Source organism: Trachurus japonicus, chromosome 19, assembly GCF_045865225.1.
Source record: "Trachurus japonicus isolate A0001 chromosome 19, Traja_1.0".
In the NCBI taxonomy this organism is placed as follows: Eukaryota; Metazoa; Chordata; class Actinopteri; order Carangiformes; family Carangidae; genus Trachurus; species Trachurus japonicus.
The window spans coordinates 15,228,472-15,248,842 of NC_140925.1; the positions used below are offsets into that span (position 1 = coordinate 15,228,472).

General features: G+C 40.6%; 3 protein-coding genes and 1 long non-coding RNA gene across 4 annotated transcripts; 1 reads left to right on the forward strand and 3 right to left on the reverse strand.

Annotated features, from left to right (window-relative positions):
- Positions 1-320: 320 nt before the first annotated feature.
- LOC146967626 (galectin-2-like) lies at positions 321-3,380 on the forward strand. Its single transcript, XM_085761185.1, has 4 exons — positions 321-344; positions 771-850; positions 1,448-1,619; positions 3,172-3,380. The coding sequence occupies exons 1-4, from the start codon at positions 336-338 to the stop codon at positions 3,316-3,318; spliced, it is 408 nt and encodes a 135-aa protein (XP_085617311.1). The 5' UTR covers positions 321-335; the 3' UTR covers positions 3,319-3,380.
- Positions 3,381-5,248: 1,868 nt separating this feature from the next.
- LOC146967627 (interferon-induced very large GTPase 1-like) lies at positions 5,249-7,819 on the reverse strand. The gene is made up of 2 exons (XM_085762274.1): positions 7,691-7,819; positions 5,249-7,578 (listed from the first exon to the last, which is right to left on the reverse strand). The coding sequence occupies exon 2, from the start codon at positions 7,355-7,357 to the stop codon at positions 5,249-5,251; it is 2,109 nt and encodes a 702-aa protein (XP_085618400.1). The 5' UTR covers positions 7,358-7,578; positions 7,691-7,819.
- A 6,302-nt stretch (positions 7,820-14,121) lies between these two features.
- LOC146967628 (uncharacterized) lies at positions 14,122-14,997 on the reverse strand. The gene is made up of 4 exons (XR_015034403.1): positions 14,916-14,997; positions 14,582-14,661; positions 14,359-14,446; positions 14,122-14,189 (listed from the first exon to the last, which is right to left on the reverse strand). It is a non-coding gene; the product is annotated as an uncharacterized LOC146967628 (long non-coding RNA).
- A 70-nt stretch (positions 14,998-15,067) lies between these two features.
- LOC146967629 (uncharacterized) lies at positions 15,068-19,938 on the reverse strand. Its single transcript, XM_085762276.1, has 5 exons — positions 19,899-19,938; positions 16,059-16,157; positions 15,296-15,892; positions 15,116-15,156; positions 15,068-15,073 (listed from the first exon to the last, which is right to left on the reverse strand). Exons 2-5 carry the CDS (start codon positions 16,147-16,149, stop codon positions 15,068-15,070), a joined length of 735 nt encoding a protein of 244 aa, XP_085618402.1. The 5' UTR covers positions 16,150-16,157; positions 19,899-19,938.
- Between the last annotated feature and the right edge of the window lie 433 nt (positions 19,939-20,371).

A 20,371-nucleotide genomic window follows, 5' to 3' on the forward strand; every position in this document is an offset into this window, starting at 1 on the left:
TGTAAACAACAGAGATCCTACTCATGGCTCAACATTTGAATCCAGTTTGTTCATCACCTCACAGTAGCACTGTGGCAGCTGTTACTCTTGTTCAGTAATCAAGGACACAGTTAATCTCATTTGTAAAATGCAACAATGCACAGCAACAATTCATCGGAGCAAGGCCTTTGCATTGAATAGACTTCTTGATGATGAGTGGGTCACATTGTAACCGTTAGAAGTCTTTTAACTGAATCTTTTTAACTTCACATTATAAATAGCCACTTTAAGAACACACCCCTTACTTTGTCTCCCAAGACAGAAGACTGTGTCCCTGTACCAGACCAACATCCAAAATGAGCAAGGTAGGTTTAAATCTGTTGTTCAAAACCTAGATAAGGGATTAAGCCGGGATATGTTGGTTATCCTGGCTTAATTTAGCCTGAAGTCAGTTGTTTGAAAGCAGGTTAAATTGATCCTGGTCAAGTTACTATGGTGATTTATTCTCTGCAGCTACAGTAGCCTGCTCCAGACCATAATAACAGCCAGACTTAGTTGATTCTGTTGTCTTTATCTGTGAAGTCAGAAGTCACTCTGATCAGAAATCAATGTGTTTCATACGGTTATTCCATGTTCTTACATATTGGCCTGATTTCTAAACAAACAAAATACATTTACAAAAATCAAAAAAACATGAAATATTTACAACATTTATTAGGCTATTTTTTTCATAGTTAGGCCTATTCATGTTCTTTATTTGAAATCCTAAACAATACATCTCTGTTTCTCAGCACCTTGAACTGAAGAATGTGAATCTTCGCAGTGGAGATCAGCTGAAAATAAAGGGAATGATTCTGCATGATGCTGAGAGGTGAGTTCATTCATTTATGTTTCCCCCTTCAGAGAATAACAATTATGATATCAGAGCAGATACACAGGGTTTATTGATGATTTGCATTTTCTGTTTCATTGTTCTCTGTATGATAAACTGAGACATTCCCCGTATGAGAAAGCCCAGATGAAGAACCCAGTCTGAACATGTTGTGTTGGTTTTTTAAAGAGGAGATGATGGAGCTTGGGAATTGAGACAGGAAGGATTATATCCCACATAAAATCATGGTCTACTGCTTGTTGTGTTGTATCCTGGAAGCCTGTTTGTTCTATTCTGCTTTGTAATTATCCTTTCCTTTCCTCTAAGACGACACGCTAGCCACTCTTGAATGTATGTATTTAAATGTTTAGTGTTTTATAAGCCCATGTGGTCTGGGCACAAAAGAAAATGTGCATGACACTTAAATAAAACAATCGATCAATCAATCAATCAAAAATATTGCTGTAGTAGCCTAAATAGTGTAACAATCTAGGAATAAGTTTGGTTTGGTCAGTAGTCTCTAGGTTACAGTATTACATGTCTGTGTGATCTGGTCCTTTAAAGGGTGTTAACACCACATTTTTTGTATAAACTCAGATTCCAGATCGACCTCGGCTGTGATGCAGACGACCTGGCCCTGCACTTCAACCCTCGTTTCCACGACGACTCAGATGGAGCTGTGCTTGTGTGCAACTCAAAGACTGCTGGTAGTTGGGGCGATGAGAAACGGGAAATACACAACCCCTTACAGAGAGGCACAGATGTCAAGGTGAGGAGTCCAGTGGAGAAGATGAGTAGCCTATACTTGATGTTAAGTTTGGCAAAAGACTTTTTGAAAGGCTTAATGCTCAAAGATAATATGTACTTGCCAGTAAATTTCATGCCAAAGAAAAAAATAAAAAGGTTTCACTCTGATCATCAGGGACGTGCACATGACTATAGAGGGACAGGGGCTCAACATCAGAAAAGGGCAGTGTACAATTTTTTCAGGCCTTAATATCAAAATAAATTAAAATAAATTACAGTTACTATTTAGTCGGTAGAGAAAGCCTGCACGCATTCAGGACTGCAGTCAACATGCTGGACCAATTTCCCAACTTCCCGAAACAGAGTCATGACTTCTGAACTGGTGGCTAAGGCTAATATGGTATTGGGTGCACATTAACATGGCTTGCAGAAAAAAAAAAGTAGGCTAATGGTGCAGACACACCAACTCCGGCAACGGACGTCAAGTCAACGGATCCCATTCATTGTCTATGCAGAGCAAGCGCTCCGGTCGCGCGGTGCATGATGGATCCGACACGTCCAGTTGACGGTCCAGTCGCCGTATGTGAATTTCCATAATCACGACTCCACTTCTACTTTATGCAAATTGGGTCCGTCTGACGGATGCAGCCGGCTCCAGAAACTTTGTTCAAACTATCAAACTAGGCAGTGTTGATCAAATGTGAATCAAGATTCTGTTACTGCACTACACATTTCCCGCCTCAAATGTTTTCAGAAACATACTTTAGTGTGTTGTTTAACTGTAAAATGAGATCGTTTGTGACCCGGCCGCCATGTTGGAAACGGCAGAGCGAAACTCAAGCTCCACACCACGTCACACAGACCCGCCCACTCGCCGGTGCGGTCGGCGATTAGCTGCGTCGGGATCCGTCGCCGCCGGAGTTGGTGTGTCTGCACCATGAGTGATTCCTCCTGTTGCTGCTGTTGTTCACTACATTCAGATGATGTTAGACAGAGGACGGGGTGGGGCTTAACTCTTAACAAGCAGTTAGCTAAACAAACACAAATGGGCGCTTTTCTTAAATATGACTCTTATTAAGCTCGTTGAATAAGTGGACGGCGACTTGTCAGAACCGACAAGGAAGTTATGTTGGTGGATTTATAACTCACGAGATTCGACACAAGTCGCTCCACTGTCACGTCTCATATATGTGCGGGTTATCGATGAGGCAGCAGCTTCTCTCTCTCTCTCTCTGGACGTGCTGGACGTGCATGTGAGGGAGCGCGCACCGCGGGGCAGCTCCCCCCCCCCCCGCCCCTCAGTGGGGGACAGAGCGGAGCAGCAGCGGACAACACACACACCAACGTACATACACAATACCGTGTGTATTACAAGGAAATGCGTACGGTAGATAACCGTGGCATTTTTACAGCGCGGTTGTTTACATCCTCATGCACAACAGGAATGCATTTATTGAAAAAAAAAAAAAACATAAAAAAGGGCACTTTTTAATACAAGGCAAAAAGGGCAGGGGCTCAAGCACCCTTTGGGCCCTATGTGTGCACGTGCCTGCTGATCATTGTTTCTGTTTTAGATTGTACTGAAGCTGGCGGGAGATGTGTTTAGGGTGGAGCTTCCTGATGGACAGGAGGTCCAGTTCCCTAACCAATTTGGCACGGACGTCATCAGCTACATCAGAGTCAAAGGAGACTTCAAACTGACCTCCTTCAAAATCTGCTAAGATACAGCTGCATGCTGTAGTTATCAGTTTAATTCAAGATGAGATGGAGACTTTGCAGTTACTATAAAAATATGAATTATATAGGAAATGTGCCTTTATTACAAATGTTATGTTGTTGACAAGAATGAAAATGTCTGAATTCAAATAATCATTTTTAGTTGTTTTGGGGTCATTTTAATAAACTATAGCTTAATCCCTCTTTGAAATATATCTTCTCATAAATAGTGACATACACTTAAACTACAGCAACATACCATTTGGTGACCATTTAGTTAAATTTTTAGTTAATACATGACCATTAGTTAAATTAAATGGACATTATACCAATTTATACATGAAGTTCACTACTTCTGCAAAAAGTTATATTAAATCTGAAGGGAGATACATGAGAGACTGGAAGTATTTCAGGTGAAATGAAGTCTTCTTTACTGACCATCTCTTTTTAAGTCTTTTTCAGGTGAGTCCCCAAACCTTACAGAGACTACTGTATACTTGTGGCAGTTCGGGTAGAAGATCACACACATGAACAAGTTGCTGTTTGTAAAAATCTAGGTTTTAGAAGTCATGTCAAAAGCAAGAGTTACAATCTATGACTGTGTTTCAATATTTGTTATCTGTAAATGAGAAATAATGCAAACTGAGAAAAGGTAATTAAAAATTACAACACAGGATAGAAGTGCAACATATGGATAGACAATTTGGCAAGAAGCTCAGATGCCATGTGTGATTTTCTTATTATGTTGAGACAAAAACCCAGCCAGTCTTATCAGATAGAATCAGTTCAGATCATTTAACTGTGTATTGTGGTTGTAAAAATTAGTTATCTTGGTTCAATGAAGAATTTAAAAGAAAAGCTTCACAAGGCTGTCTTTCTTGAGTTTTAATAAACATTCATGAATGAAGTCACACATATACAACTGAACAGCACACGGTCAGTGGGTGAGTGAACTGAAGATGTTCTTAGGCTCACTATCTTTATAGTTCCCAAACACATACCAATAGACAAAATATGGCACCTCTGGTGGTTCTGCCTAGCCTCACCACCAGGACACAACAATCCCTTGTAAATTTCTACAGGACACTCTGTCGTGGGAGCCTCTCTGGCTCCTAACCTTTAACCTGTCCTGAGTGGACTCTCTGCTGTCTGTATTCAAAGGGATGAGCTGAGTACCACATATCACAATCATGATTATACAACACTTGTAAAGCATAATATGGTATACATCAACATTTTCCATTACAGTATCATGGATCACCTCCACAATGGAAAGTGAGAAACAAAAATTAAACATAATATCTCAATTCATATTTTTAACCCGAAGGGTTAGAATAAACAGACATATTTGTGTTGTCACTGTATGATCAGTTTAGTAATGATGAAATGTGTTCTTTGCGTGACTTAGATTCTTTGCATGAAGACCAATATCAGAAAAGCTATGACAGAGCAAACAACAAAACTTGTGCTGATGTACAGTAATAGATTTTTAGAAATGAAATTTACATGACACAGCTAAACACTGTCCATTAACATGACTCAACTTAAATTGACATGATTTTCAGTATGTTTTAGAAATAGATGCACAGATTGTCAAAAACATCCCCTGCATTCTTTGTTGCAAAAGTTGATCACTTGTGACATGTTTATCACCATCCTTCTCACAATTCAAGATCCAACATCCTTTTTTATGAAATAAAAAAAATGAATGAAATATTCATCCTTACATGCATCATATTCACCAATTCTGTTTCTCTTTTCTTCTCTTCACAAAGAAAAAAACAATGTATTGTGTCCAGCTTCACCATCATAATCCAATTTTGTGGAAAAAGCATTAATTTCATATGAAAATTGTTGTATTAGTGATGAATTGATTCAATTGCCTTGAGATGCCAAGGAACTACTGTTTTTCTGTTATCATGTTTGACTTGATTATTATGCTGGGTGGATCAATTTGTACATTTCATCCAGACTTTCAATTGCTTCTTTTTTTGCTTCTTCGTCATTGTGTTTCCTCCACTCACTGGGAATTTCTCCATCACCCTGGAATTTTAATTTATAGTGCTCCTCCAATTCCTTTTCAAATCGACACACAAACCATTTCCAGAATGTCAGTTTTGACCCATCAGGGGTAATGCTCCAGTTAGCAAACCTTGGTCCAGCTATTCGATACTGTTTGAAGGGACAAGTCTTATCTGAATCCTGATGAGGATAAAACCTCCAGTCACCTGCAACTAATGTTGTACAGAATTCAATCACAAATTTGTTTGTGCCTCTGTATTTGCCACCATCAACTGCACGGGGTCGATGAAAAATTACACTGTGGTCAGAACCACTGTGATCTTCCATGGTGTTGGTGCAAACAGCTGCACAGAATGGACACCTTTCCCAGCAACAATTGCACAGCTGATCAATCAGGATTTGCTCAGGCTTCTGTCTGAATTTATTCACATTTTTCAATGAGAGGATCTCCTTCATGATGGCTTCAAGGCCATTCTCTATCACTTCTTTGAGAAAGTCAAAATTGTTTATGTCTCTGAAGTTTTCAGCACAAATGACATCAAATGTCAACTCATCTTTTAACAAACTGTAAATTCCCTCCAGCCACATGTCTGTGTCTCCTCTCTGGGTTTTGACTTTCTCTGTTGCAGTAAATAAAGCCTGACTCACAAGTTTTTTCAGGTCTTCAACATTTTTCTTAAGTATATCTCGCGCTTTGTCTCTGTTTGATGTGAAGATGTATTTCTTTACCTCCTCTTTGATAAAATTCTCTACTTGTTTCCTTGGTTGATGGATGTAGGTGATGAAATCATAAAAGTTTTCTTTCTCTGCTAGTGACTTCAACACATGTTTCTCCAGGTTTAGTCTGTTCCCATTAAATGCTGAGAAACTGCACCTCATCTCTCCAGCGAGATCAATGGCAGCCTTGTTACAGACAGCCTCAACAGTGGAAGCCTTAAGTTTGTCACAGATCAGTTCTCCGAGTACGACAGCAGAAGAGTTTCCTTTACAGAAGCTTCTGAAAACGTTGTAATATTGATTCCTTTTGTTTTCTAAGTAAGTGAATGCATCATTCTTCCTCTTGAATTCATTGTGGGACTCTGAAAGCCAACGTCCTGCTCTGTCAAACACATACAGTGACAGATCAACTGTGAATTTCTTCTTCAGAACATATTTCCTCTCTGATTCAAATTCTGCCACTTTCTCTTTCACATTTTTGGCCACTTCTTGCAAATAAGTTGGACTGTAGCCTCTTGTAGCTACAGGTTTGTTCATGATTGAATCAAGTGACTGTTGGCCAACATTGTCACTCAGGGATCTAATCAGTTGTTGGTCTTCATGGTGCAAAGTCCAGTTAATGTAATCAATTATTTTTCTACCTTGTTTCAGAACGGATTGGCCAAAATACCCCTCTTCTTTTTTGTCCTTCGGTTGCCTTTCATCACTCTGCTCCTGATACTTGGTGTAGGTCACATAATCCCAGTAATCACCAACTTCTGCTATTTTCTTGTATTTGCCACTTTTTCTGCACTCATCTATAAGACCCCGTTCAAATCCAAGTTCTTGAAGGATTTCTGTCTGATCTTCCTCCAAGTCAATGTCTTCAATCGGTGTTATACCTGCAGTTAGTTCTTCTACCCAGCCACTCCAAACAGAGTCAAACTGCTGTTTAAGTTTCTTTTTATCTTTTGCCTCGTCATTTAACTGCTGAGCGAGCTCTTTGCTCTTCTGTAATAGCTTGTTCTCAAACTCTGTCTTCTTATCATCAAGCTTTTTACAAGCTTTCTTCTGCTGGATAACTTCATCCAGTTTTCTTTTCACTCTTCTCACCAGGTCTTCATGAAACTCCTTGATTTTGATTTCAAATTGGCCTCGCCACTGAACCAACATTTCTTTGTCTTTGTCATCATCAAAGTATGTTGTCATATCTCTTGTGGTCTCTTCATATGTGTTACTCATTTCATTAAAAAGATAACTGAGCTCAACTCTGTCCAGTTTTCCATTTTCAATTCTGTTATACAGTTGATTTTCTATGGTCAACATGTTCTTCCTCAGGGCCCAGGTCCAGTTCCCGTAGTGAACCTCAAGATTTCTATATACTGCAATTTCAAGAGTGTTTTTGAAACTGAAGACAAAGTTTTCACCCAGTAAGGCTTCCCACAGGTCCTGAACTTTGCTTTTGAACTGTGACAGAGTAAACCCATTAGAGTGTGAAGCTTTAGAGAGGATGAAGTTCTTCAGATCTTGGATGCTCTCGCTATAACCTGGGTTTGGAGGAGCCATAGGTGGACTTCCCTCCCATAGCTGGGCAAAGTATTTCACATCTTTTTGCACATCAAATGCAATGACGTCACTGAAACACTTGACATCACAGACCTCCTCTTTGGCAGCTAGTTGGGCCATCTGGTCCAGTTTCTCTTGCAGGCGTCTCTTTCCATCCATGTTTTTCTCTGCAGCTGAAATATCTGTAACATTCTGGTGAACAAACACACAACTTGGAGAAAGTTTAACTCCCTTCATCCTCATGAATGCCTGAACAACAATCTGCAGAACATCTTGCATGTCAGCTGGATTCTCTCCAAAGATGTTGATCAACGTCATGTTTCCCAGACCAACAACAAATGTTGCCAGTTCATTGTCACGGTGAAGAGTGGTGTTACCTGCTAATTCAAGAGCACGCAGTCCTTCAGTGTCCACCACCAGAACATAGTCAAACTTCAACTCTGTCTTCATCTCCTCTGACACTTTGACCAGCTGCATGAATGCACCCTTGGTGCATCTGCCAGCACTCACTGCAAACTGTAACCCAAACATGGCATTCAGCATGGTTGATTTTCCACTGCTTTGTACGCCCAAAACTGACAACACAAAAACTTTCTGGTCGCCCAGTTTCTTGATGACTTCATCTAAAAGACTAGAGACCCATGTTAGAGGCACATGACCTGCATCACCATCCATCAGCTCCATGGGCTGTCCTGATATCATCAGCTCTGCAGCCAACTCAGGGTATTTAGACCAGTCAGTCTGTTCACTCTCTGTTTGTCCCTGCAGAGATGTATGGGCTTCATAGATCTGTCCCATTTCTCTGAAGATGTGCTCCAAGCCAAAATTGGCTGACTGCAGTTTTGTTGATATTTCTTCAAGCTCAGTCTGCTTTCTTTTTAACTCAGTAGATTTGTCACAATTTTCCTTCAGGGATGAGGCCTCAGACAGCTTCTTATCAGTGGGATCAGATTGGTCATCTTTCTTCTTAAGCGCCAAGACCTCAGACCACTTCTCATCATAGCTTTGGAGAATTGAGGTGAGATCGTCTGTGGAGAGGGCATCCAGTAAGATCTGAGTCCATTTCAGGAAATACTCTTTGTCTGTTGATGTCAAAGTTGAGAGACTTTGAATGAACAGCTTCACCACTTCACTGCAGGAAGCATCACATTGTTGTCGTCGTATTTCCATCAGTTTTACTTCCTTTTCACTTTTCTCCTTCTCAATGTTTCCTGTGAGGTGATACATTTCTTTGTGTGTTCTGCACCACTCATGCCACAGTCGACCATGACAAGGGAGGAATTTATCTTTTATTTTTGAAACATCCATCCCCAGAAGTAAATCCACTATCTTCATAGCAGCAGATTTCCCTGTTTGACAGACTGTGTCATCTTCATCCACTCGGATTCCAGAGACCTCAGCCATGGTTTCAAGCTGGAAGGATGTATGTGGTCCAGACAAGATCTCTCTAATGATCCTTTTCAGTTCCTCAGAAACATCTGGCTGACTTCTATCTTTTAGACCTATTTTGTATTTTCCCTTTTTTATCTGAACTGCACCACAATCATTATCAGCAATGAGACAGATGAGAGGTTTTTGATCGTTAAAAAGATCTGAGATTACTGTAGTACATTTGTTACCTTTTTCCAGATTTGGCACAAGAACAACATTGACTGAAGATTTTTCAGTCAGTATGTCATGTTGTTTTTTCATTGACAGAGCATCACCATGAAGATTACAGAAGGCAGTGCAGTCAGTGAAGGTATCATTGGGTTTCGCAGCAGGACAGTACCAGGCAATCTCTACCACACCATCCATCAGATAGCTTGACTTAGTGCTACCTGGACATTTTCTGTGGAAGAAGGTGTTGTGACGGTCGTTGATCAAAGTGTTGATCAGCTGAGATTTAGACACTGACAGTGAACCCAGGCGCAGAAATGACACCATGGGTGTCTCAGCTTCACAGATGGGCAAACTCTTCATGGTGATGATGGTTGAATTATCTTTGATTTCACCAATTTTCCATGTTTTTCTTATTTGTCTGAATGTCCACAGAGGACACTCAACATCCATTGTGACTGGGTCAGGGACAAGCAAAGGTAAGGCATACTGACACTGTGAGAGCTTTGTCATCATGCTCTGCTTCAGGAAGCTGTCTGAGCAGTGAAACACTGACATTTGAACGTCCATTGGATGAACATGGGTCTGGTTTGATTGATGACACTCAACATTAGTGCTCACAAAAGTATCAAAATCACAAGTTTCAGACACTGCACTAAGAGATTTTGAATGGCTCACATCAGCACCGTCTTGTCTTACAGGAATATATCTGGCTCTGTAGTTTAACATCATCAACCTTTGAAGAAAAGTACGAGCCAGATTTTCCTCAGATGTTTCATGTTCCTGTTTCAGTGGTCGACCTATTTGAAGAAAGTCTGCAGGTGACCATTTCTTTTCATATTTTTCTGGAAGGTGCAGTCTCTGAAGCCGAGTTTTAGTTTCTCTTTGATGTTGATTCTTCCTGTTTAGCTCCTCAGAAGTATTCATCAATTTCTGTAAACAATTAAAAAAAATGTAAATTTTCAGACACACATACATACTGTATAGGGTATGAGAGATCACATTAAGTAACTTGCCCAAAAGCCTACATTTGGTGACCATGGCCTGACTGAGATTTGAACCCTGACCTCTTCAGTGGCATTACCCCACTGAGAAAGTCAGGGTCAGGGCATGGTCATCTAGTGAGGGCTCATGGGCAAGGTCCTTAATGTGATACAGTATGCCCATACCTTGAGAATGAGTGAGCATGTTAAAAATAGAGGTATACCGGCTTGGACATCAGCCAGGTCCACAAAGTCTGTGTCAGGTATCGAGGAACCAGCAACAGCGCAGTTGCTATTGACTGTAGGACCAAGAACATCAACCTGTATACTGCATGCATTAACTACAAAAAAGCATATGAGTCAATGTCACACACATGGATAGTAGAATGCCATTGCAGTATTCTGCTGATTGCTGTATATTTTTTTGCTTTATCTGGTCAAGCATTGCTTGACTGGCATTACAGCCATTGCAGTCAGGGCATCTTGTACACGTAGTGATGGCAGTAGGCTCATATCAATGTTTTGGGGGAGATAATACTATGCAATGCTTTTGGATATCATGTCACTTGAATCTTAGAAACAGTGTTTCTATTTAGTCTTGTAAAAAAAAAAAAAAACACTTCACATGAGCACAAAATAATGTATTTCACAACTTTAAATTGCACAATAAACATTTCCATGATAATGCAGCAGTTGGCTTGTTCCCCCAATTCAAAATACAACAGATAAAACAGACCAAATACACAACCTTAGCGTGCTGTGTCATCTCTGTCTGTAATAAATGGGCTATGTTGTCCTCATCCGTGTCCTCATCCGTGCCCTTTCATCATGGATCTCTGCTACTTTTCTGATTATGATTGGCTATAACCATCCATGCCCCGACTTATTTATTAGTTATCAATTATTGTTTGTATGGTGCATCACCTGGGTGATGTCTTGTGTATGTGAGATCAGTTATGTTTTCTTATATCAGATTAATGAATGTATAGTTTGCTGAGCCTATTTAGTGATTGTGATTGAGTTACTTCCTTTTTAGCAGGTGAGATTCTTTCTTTGTATCTAATAGTTTGCATAATTAATGAATTAGCTTTTACAACATCTTTTGGTCACCCATCTTATGTTTTTTTTTTTTTTTTGGGTTATTTTGTTTAACCCTCTATGGCATGGCATTGCCTAATAGGGCATTTAAAGGGACAACGAGGAGTTTGTATTTGGTTATGAAAAAGTCTCAAATTAATGTAGATGAATCTACGTTACCCACACTTGTTAATGGCTCAATTTTCGATAAATATATTGTTTTGTCTCTGTTGTTATTTTGTTATTATTATTAGTGGTGGAAATGCTGGGCGAGCCGACCAGCGTTTCCTTACTTTCGGTTTCTCTGACGCTACCCGGCAGGTCATGAGAATAACGCAGCCGAATCGCCGTTTATGGTCAGAACTACGACAGTATCTGATCGTCTTCGAACCTCCGACTTTCATTCTTGATGAATGAAAACATTCTTGGCGAGACGTCCGTCTTGCGCCGGTCCAAGAATTTCACTGTGCACGCGAGGCTCCTTGTAAATGTAGTGTGAAAACACTTCGCTTTCCAAAACTCTTCGTGGTCCCTTTAATTCAGTAAAGACATTTTTTTATTGAGAATTATACTAAAACTGGATTAACTTTTCATCAATTGCCTCATGGCAACATTGTGCAATGGGACCACTTTTGGATAATAACAATGCTGCTTTGCTGCACAGGCATCAAAGCATGGGCCAAGCCGGGATTCTGAACCTGGATGTATTATAGGTTCATGGATGTATACATCCATGGCCGTGGCCCAGGGGCTTCGAGCTCCCAGAGGCCTCCGTCACTTCGTGTATGGGTTCTTTTTGTTTTGTTTTGTTTTTTTGGAGTCTTGAACTTGGGGTTTTTTATGCAAGTGGTGGCATAACTGAACTTTTATTTAATCTATTTTGGACTCTGTGTCATAGAGTGCCGAAGCGGAAGCAGCCCCATGGGTCCAATTTGAAAAAAGTCTCCATACAAATGAAGCTAAGCGAAAGTTCAGACAGGAAGACTATCTCTTTAAGCACGCCTCAAAGCCCTTTCCCTGTTTTCCTGCTATCCTCTCGCTCCACCCTCATTCTCATAATTCAGCCAATCACAGTCTGCCATCCTCTTTCCCTTCCACCAATCAGTCATTAGCGTCAAATTTAAAAGTTCTCTCTCTCCTGTCATCCAGCCGTCATTCCTGCAAAACTCTCAGCCCACCTCCACCCCGGCACCACCTCCATCAAGATACAGACTGTCTTAACCTGGATCTTCAACCGAGAAGTTCCCTCATCAGGCGACTTCAAGCTTCCCTACCACCACCAGTGTCTAGGCCCGGGGGGGATATAACTACTTCAGATGCAAGCTTCTCATCCCCAGATCAGTTTACTCAGCTGGTCTACACCCGTGGTCTAAGCGCCAAAGTCTATTTTGTGCACAATAAATGTAATTTCATCTCCATCCTCAAACCTGGCTCTCTTGTCGTAAATGGTCTATCCTGATTGAAATGAACGGGACTCAAACATTTATTTCGTGATCCGTTTGAATTGTGCCATGACAAAAAAATATGTCCTCTACCTGTTTAAAACATCACGTTTCATGCCGAGAAATCAGCAGTTTGTTGTAAACCTATTGTAAAATAAAATTCCGAAGAGTCCATAACCAGAAAGACTACAAGTCGTGTAGGTGACGTCACACACCAAATGCCGCCCTTTCCCGTGTCAGTTGGTGACGTATTTTTTGTGGGACACCAGATTTGTAGTCCGCAGAGCGTCGTCACACAAAATACATTCTTCTGTTGCCGTTTTACGATAAACTGCTGATTTCTCGGCATGAAACGTGATGTTTTAAACAGGTAGAGGACATATTTTTTTGTCATGGCACAATTCAAACGGATCACAAATAAATCTTGGAGTCCCGTTCATTTGTATGGAGACTTTTTTCGAATTGAGGACCCATGGGGCTGCTTCTGCTTCGGCACTCTATTGGATGTTATTGATTTAGTTACTTTGTGTTACTTCAGCAAAAAAATATAATTACGTGCTGTGGTTGATAATGTTTTTTTTTAATTATTATTTATTTGGCACTGGCACTTTGCACTTTATACGTGTGCAAATACTTAATTATCATTTATTGAGACTTTGTATTATGTTGTTTCTTTTATTTTTATTCCTTATACTTCTTTAAAAAAGTTATTTGTTGCTGGTGTGTATTCTTGCCTCCCAAGTGTTGTTTATGTAGGGTTAGGGGGTTATGACTTTTGGAAAACATTTGTTGTTTGTTTCTGTCAGGATGTTGTGGAAATACTAAAAATAGGTTATTGTTGTTTGCTACACTTCTAAGTGTGTCTGCATATTTGAGTGTAGGGTGTTTTGATATAATACACACATACACCAACATGTGGTGAAGGTCTTGTGATGAATTTATCTATATGATAATATTGCGATCTTTTCCTATAATGTGATGTAGTCAGTCAGTGTGATTCCTGTGCAAGTAGGCTGCCTACAGGAGTTTCCAAAAACTATTAGGCCCACATGGTGCACTAGTAAACTAGTAGTCTATTGTGTGTATTGTGTTGGTACACGTACAAGTGTGTTTGCTCTATGGTTGATCGGCTGTGTGTGTGCGCATGCACGTGTGAGTGTGTGAGGGCCTCCAAGAGTCTGGCCCAAGGGCTTCTGAATTCTTAATCCGGCCTTGCGTGTAACACGTTCAGTTGATACAGTAGTTGCGCACGCACGCTTTTTGACACGTATGGAACAGCACAGTGCATGTGTGTCCAACCAGGTTACTGGAGTCAAACTCTGTGACTCTTAACCAAAAGACAAACAGCTCAAGCTGAAGTTTTACATGTTTGTTTGACTTGACCGCATACAAATCACTGAAAAAGTAATGTTGCTGCGTGACAGTGACTACAGACGATCAAAGATCTCACCTGTTCCTCTGTTTCAGCTGCTCTCTCCTCCGGCTGATCCACTGCAGGGGAAAGCGCCAATAAGCAGATTGTAGGATCAAGCATGACAGAAATCATTTCTACACAATCAATAATTCTAATTAAACAATATTTATTGTGGGTATTATATGACTAATTGTTTATCAAGGTAAATAATGTATGTGTCAGGCAGAACAGAATAGATTTTATTACCTTTCTCATTGGCTGCAGACTCTTCTCCTGTGTTGTTGTTTTTCCTCTCTGAGTTTTCAAACCCATCACGTTCATTCACTTGGTCAAACTGAAGGGAAAAAAAGTTAAATTCACCTGGTTGGATCGTTGTCAATGCACAGACACAAACCCCCAAATTAAAGAGCTAGTTTGGCTTTGTTGACATGTGGTTGTGTGAGTTAGTCAGTCACAGTCCCTACATTACCTGTTCTGTATTGGGAGCAGCACACTCCTGGTTAACACAGCTGACCTGGACCACTGGCAGGTTAGCAGAACTGTGTATTTCTGTGTATGAGGTCACCAGGAAAAAGGTTTTATACACTTTTAAACTCTCCCACTAACAACCCAATATCTGTTTAAATGTTTGCTTCATGTAAAATATATTCAGAGGTTTATCTTCTCATCAAAACAGCACTGTCCTTTGGAAAATAGTGTAGTGCCAAAGTAAAGTGCTGTTTATAAAATGGAATTGAAATAATTTAATCACAATAGTCAGTTACTTTTCAATAGACTTTTAATTAAAACATCACCTTTCTCACTGGCTGCAGATGATGTTTCAGACACGACTTTAAGTTCTCCTTCTGTTGCTGTGTTGTCATCCTGCTCCCCTGACTGTTCATCTCCAGGTTCATTTACTGGCTCAGTCTAAGAAAACAAGAGATTTAATAGAAATTTAATGAGACCTTGTTCACTACAACTGTGGAGATGAAGAATGTGAAGATTGAAACAAACTTCTTACCTTTATCTCATTTTCATCCGTGTTCAGCTCCTTCTCTTTAACTGCAGCACAATGTAAAAACAAGATTGTACAAGATCAATGTTGGTAAAGGTTTATTTCCTGTGTAAATATAATTCCTCTCTAAGTGGTATGATATATTTTGATATTGGTAAAATGTCATCAGCAGTTTCTAAATCTCACCTGTTGGATTTGGATTAATCACTGTAGAATCGCTCTTTTCTTCTTCATGGGTTTTGTGGTCCAGCTCTTCTTCATGTTCTTTATTCTCTCCACATGTCAGTCCACTGGAGCAGTGTGGATCATTTTCAGAGACCATCACATCTATTTTTTCCAGCAGTGCTATTATTTCATTCAAGTCTCTCATAGATTTTTTACATGTGTGGAATCTTTTTTCATCAAAACTGCTGAAGTCTTTCAAGTATGTCAGTGCACTGGGATGTTTGTCATCTGACTCATGAGTCACAACTGTCATTAAATAATCAAGTGATTCTTTGCCAAACATTTTCTCTAACCACTGAACTCCTGAACTGTATTGGCTGCTGAGCTGACCATTTGGTAACAGCAAGAGAAAAGCATGAATTCCCTGATATAAAGGGAGTTTGTCAGTGTCTTGTTGACCAAGCATGTTGATGATGGAGATGTGTCGACCACACAGATCATACAGACTGGATGAAAACCTCTCCTCATGTGTTTGTTCATGGTCAAGTAAGATGTTATTTGATCCGACCTCAATAGAATTCGTGTCACCAAATAACACAAGTGTGAGTTCAGGGGTCACTGAAACACAAAGAAAAAAATCTCTATGGTATATCAGAGATAACAATGAAACAATTTTTATTGAAAAATTATTTAAATGAAAAAAAAAGATAATGAAGTGATTCAATGTTCTTTGAATGGTTTGGTCACAATAGTTAAAACATTAATTATAAAATTTTCATGTTACCTTTGTCATCCATTACAGATGATGTCACAGATTTTATTTCAGGCTTCCCTCTTCCACCTCCTCCTGTGTCATCATGTTTCTCCTCCTCCATCTCATCACCTGCTCAAGTAAACAGACACAAGACAAAGCCATTCAGACAAATGTGATATTATATGTACGTAGGTAAACAGAGCTGGAGCTGAACTGAGCTGTGGCCCTGCTGTCTGAGCAGGCTGAAGTCTCAACTCTCTTGTGTTTTTTTTCATAATCTTCCTCCTCAAATGAGTCAGAACTTTCAGCCTCTGAAGCACCGTCATCTTCCTCACTGCTTCTTTCTCTCTCTCCTAACGATTCTGCGGTTTTGAAGCGCTTCACAGTTGTTGTTTTGATTGACAGGTCATCAAGGCCATGCGTATTTGAAAGAGGAGAGTCTCCCGATCACAGTAGCCTAGTTGAGCCGCTTGGCGTAAAATGACAGAAATACTGAAAGCATTCCTACTGCAGACATGTAGGCTACCTCGTTAGGTACTTCTGCTGTGTGTGTGACTATACCACACACAATTTAGGAACATGTTTGTCGTTTATTTATTTGTTAATATTTATTCATTCATTTTTTCGACACAGAAAACACAAAGTGAGGGCGCCAGCGGGCATAAATCATTATCATTATTATTATTTTCCCTCGCGGCCAAGGGTGACTGGCGGTGCCCCTCCAGCAGCGCCCTAGGTGACCGCCTATGCAAGAGCTGGCCCTGGGCGCCACAAATAGATTTTTCCACTTTTGGCTCGACCAACTCAGTATCGTTCCGTACATTCATCTCCGTTATTGGCGTTCACACACACACAGAGAAGCACGCATGCATGATAATAGTGCACGGTAAAAGCGAAACTCGTACAGTCCGGTTCACCCACCAGGGGGCAGTAGGAGCATAACAAAACATGGGCTGGTGCGTTCAGGGGCAGATCCTGATCACAAGTTTTGAGCAAATCAGATAATGCCAATGTAAAATATGGCATTTCCTGTTTCCACCATGGTTTCCACAAGGGGGCGACATGAGTGAGATTGCTTATCGATTGGAACAAATCCCTAGACAAGTTAATTAAAGCAGAAGTAAGCAGAATGTTTGTGTTAATATAAGTCTTAAATAGTTATATCTTCCGACAGCAATCACTTACATAGAGTGTTTGGTTCGAAACACGGGTCTGTCAGTCACTCTGCTCTGCTGTAAGCCGAGGAGAAAACTTTCCTTGTATCCTACAACCTTTATCCAATGAGGAGAGAGAACGGCATGAAGGGCTGTGTGTGCAGCCAAGGGATGCGCGTGAATGTGGTGACGTAGGGACGAGGACCAATAGATCCATGACGAGGGCGGGGACTGCTAACTCCATCGGCTGACAAGAAGTTAGCCAAAACGACCGGATCGCTTACTTCTGCTTTAAAATACAATGTGGGAATCACACCAAAATGGCGAGTAAAATCAAAATGGCCAACTTCCTGTTTAGAGTAGACCCTTGGTGCAAGAGACTTTTATGTGCGTCTTGACAACTTACACATGTGTACTGGTTTTCATGTTCCAACTCCAAAGAACCTCTATGGGGAGGGGTTTCTGACTATGTGGCATCAGTACACGTTAGAGTAAAAACTGGTCATTTCCTGTTACCACCGGGGGGCGCTATGAGTAAAGTGGGATATTAATACATCGGGCGAATCAGGGCAGAGCCATCATCATGTCCACCAAGTTTGAACTTGATAGGATCAAGTATGTGGACGTGAGAGCTGAGAATTGCCGGCGCCATATTGGCCACGCCCTTTGACCTACAGACATTCTTTTACAGTAATAACTTTTGATCAGCATGGGGTCTTCATGGTCTGAAAAAAATTGGAAGTGAATTGGGTGATATCCCTAGGACAAGTTCGTTAAAATATGAGGTGAGGTTTTGGCCTCCCTGTGTTCCGGTACTTATTTGGGCAGATCCGGTACCTCTCATAAAAAAAAAAAAAAAACGTTTTAAAAATGTTTAAAATAAAATAATAATATTAATTTACAGAACAAATCCCAATAATTCCATGTCCTCTGAGAACAATGAAAACGTTTACAAACAGAATCAATCATTTATTGACTATCAAAGAAACAAGATTTTTCAGAACAAGGTTCCTTCATCAGGTTTAAAGTACAAGGCAAGAAATGACGACAATTTATACACACACCATGTTGGTAAATGTAGATGTGACGGGCCGGGGGGGGCTACTTCGTCTTGGGCCTCGCATATCTCCCAGTCGGCCCTGCCCCCGCCTCATTGTGCTTGTGTGGCAAGGTGAAGAGGGCCCCAGACTCCCGGGTAAGAGTCATGCGCGCTAACCAATCGGCCAAAGGGACATCCCCTTGGCCAAGTAGCCAGGGTGCATGGTCAATTGGAGGCATAGTGACAGGACCCTCACCTGTAACATATCTCCCCCTCTTTTCACAAACATGTACTCGTGCTTCCGCGCAGGCTGCCACACATTTAGGCTGCCGCGCAGGCTGCCAGCAATGCCAGAATGTGGCAAGGTGAAGAGGGCCCGGGCGGGCTTCGAACCCCAGACTTCTGGGTAAGAGCCATGCGCGCTAACTTGGCCAAAGGGACATCCCCTTGGCCAAGTAGCCAGGGCGCATGATCGATTGGAGGCATAGTGACAGCACCCTCAACTGTCACACTTGCTAACCTGTGGGAAACACTGCCCTGACTTAGGTCTTGAAAAAGTGCAAGAGCCACTTCCACGTTGTACATTTTCTTTTCTTTTCTTTTTTATCCATTTCCTTCTGATAACTAGCCCATAACTGGTGTACAAAATGCCAATTACACTTTCTCTTCTCCTCCCCCCTCTCTCTACCGGTATGATGTTATTAGAACAGGAAACAATAACAAAAAGGAACAATGCACAAGCCCGTGGAACCACCCTGCGCGAAGCCCACAAAACATTATAGCAACTCCTAATATGGCCATAATTGCTTTTGGCACGGAGTCACAGAGTTTACTTTCATTTTCGTCAACTTACCAACTGTAGTTTTAATGAGCTAGCTGCTCTACTAAGGATGTGGCTATCTTGAAAAAGTGCAGTCCTCTTGAAATTTAAAATGGTTTCTTGTCGAGTGACAGATGGGGTCATCTCATTCCAATTTTCAAGCTGGTACCACCACAGCACCTTTATATATAGGCTACATGTGCCGTCAAAATGGTGGGATTTATGCAAATTTATGCAAAATGTGCTCATGTTAACAAAGAATTTCAAAAAAGTTAGTTAGTTTAGTTTATTGAAACAGGACAGTGTACATTACCATTAGTCAATTGAAAAAAAACAACAATGAAAAGACGGTTGTACCAGATTTAGCCCTCGGGCTAAACTTGTAATACATTTTTTTTGTCTTAATCTAAGTAATCAACTCAGTAATTTTCATGGAGATATCTAAAGGTAAATTTTTTTTTACCCTATTCACATGAGAAAAATCATTAATAAGCGTATGAATGGGCTATATTTGGGTCTTTTTTGAAACTTTCCCCTAATGGGAATCTCCGGGGCTTTTTTTCCCCTACCTCAGGACATGTTGAGGATACAAAATCAGTTGAGTTTGCTTCTGTTGCAATTTGTTCAACCTTTTTTCATAAAATGACTGAACTATAAATCAAAAGTAGAAACTATTTTGACAGACACACCCAGTGAAGACCATCACACTTCAAAAACAAACGTACACAGCAATAAACAATTAAACTTCTTAACCAGAATGAGCTAAGTTAGTTAAAAAAGTGTTTTTCTCTGAACAGTCAGTCTCTGCTATAAAACTGTAGGCTACATTCATTGATTTTTATGTAGAACAAACTCACCTTTGTTTTGTAATTTCTCAGCTCTGTGGTCTGTGTGGATTCATCTGTCTTATGTGAATCCTAATACTGATCAGTAAATCTAAATCTGGGTCAGTCCTTAACAAACCCCTCCCACCCTGCTCTGAACAAATCAGATGCAATGTGAGACATGGAGGATCGGAGAAAGTGAAACTAACACTATTCTGCTTCTGCTTTGTCATGGTCAAGAAATGGGAAAAACAGGAAAAAAAAGTCTCAATTTCTGTAACAAGAAGACTATTGATATTTGATGATGAATACACACACACACACACACACACACACACACACACACACCTGTTGTTATGCCGTCTCTCTCTCTCTCTCTCTCTCTCTCTCTTTCTCTCTCTCCCTCCCCTCTGCTCTGCTCTCTGAACTGGGCTGCCTGGCTGTTCTTTTGGGCTCATAATTATAAGGTAGAACCACCACTGTTAAAAATATTGAGAACTTACAAC

Bases quoted from the DNA above. Each gene is read 5' to 3' on its own strand.
- LOC146967626 (XM_085761185.1), top strand. The intron at 851-1,447 runs GTGAGTTCATTC...GTATAAACTCAG, and splicing joins ATTCTGCATGATGCTGAGAG to ATTCCAGATCGACCTCGGCT. The intron at 1,620-3,171 runs GTGAGGAGTCCA...TTTCTGTTTTAG, and splicing joins AGAGAGGCACAGATGTCAAG to ATTGTACTGAAGCTGGCGGG.
- LOC146967627 (XM_085762274.1), bottom strand. From the start codon at position 7,357: ATGTTGACCATAGAAAATCAACTGTATAACAGAATTGAAAATGGAAAA.
- LOC146967629 (XM_085762276.1), bottom strand. From the start codon at position 16,149: ATGGAGGAGGAGAAACATGATGACACAGGAGGAGGTGGAAGAGGGAAG. The intron at 15,893-16,058 runs GTAACATGAAAA...TTTGTGTTTCAG, and splicing joins ATCTGTAATGGATGACAAAG to TGACCCCTGAACTCACACTT. The intron at 15,157-15,295 runs GTGAGATTTAGA...ATTGTGCTGCAG, and splicing joins GATTAATCCAAATCCAACAG to TTAAAGAGAAGGAGCTGAAC.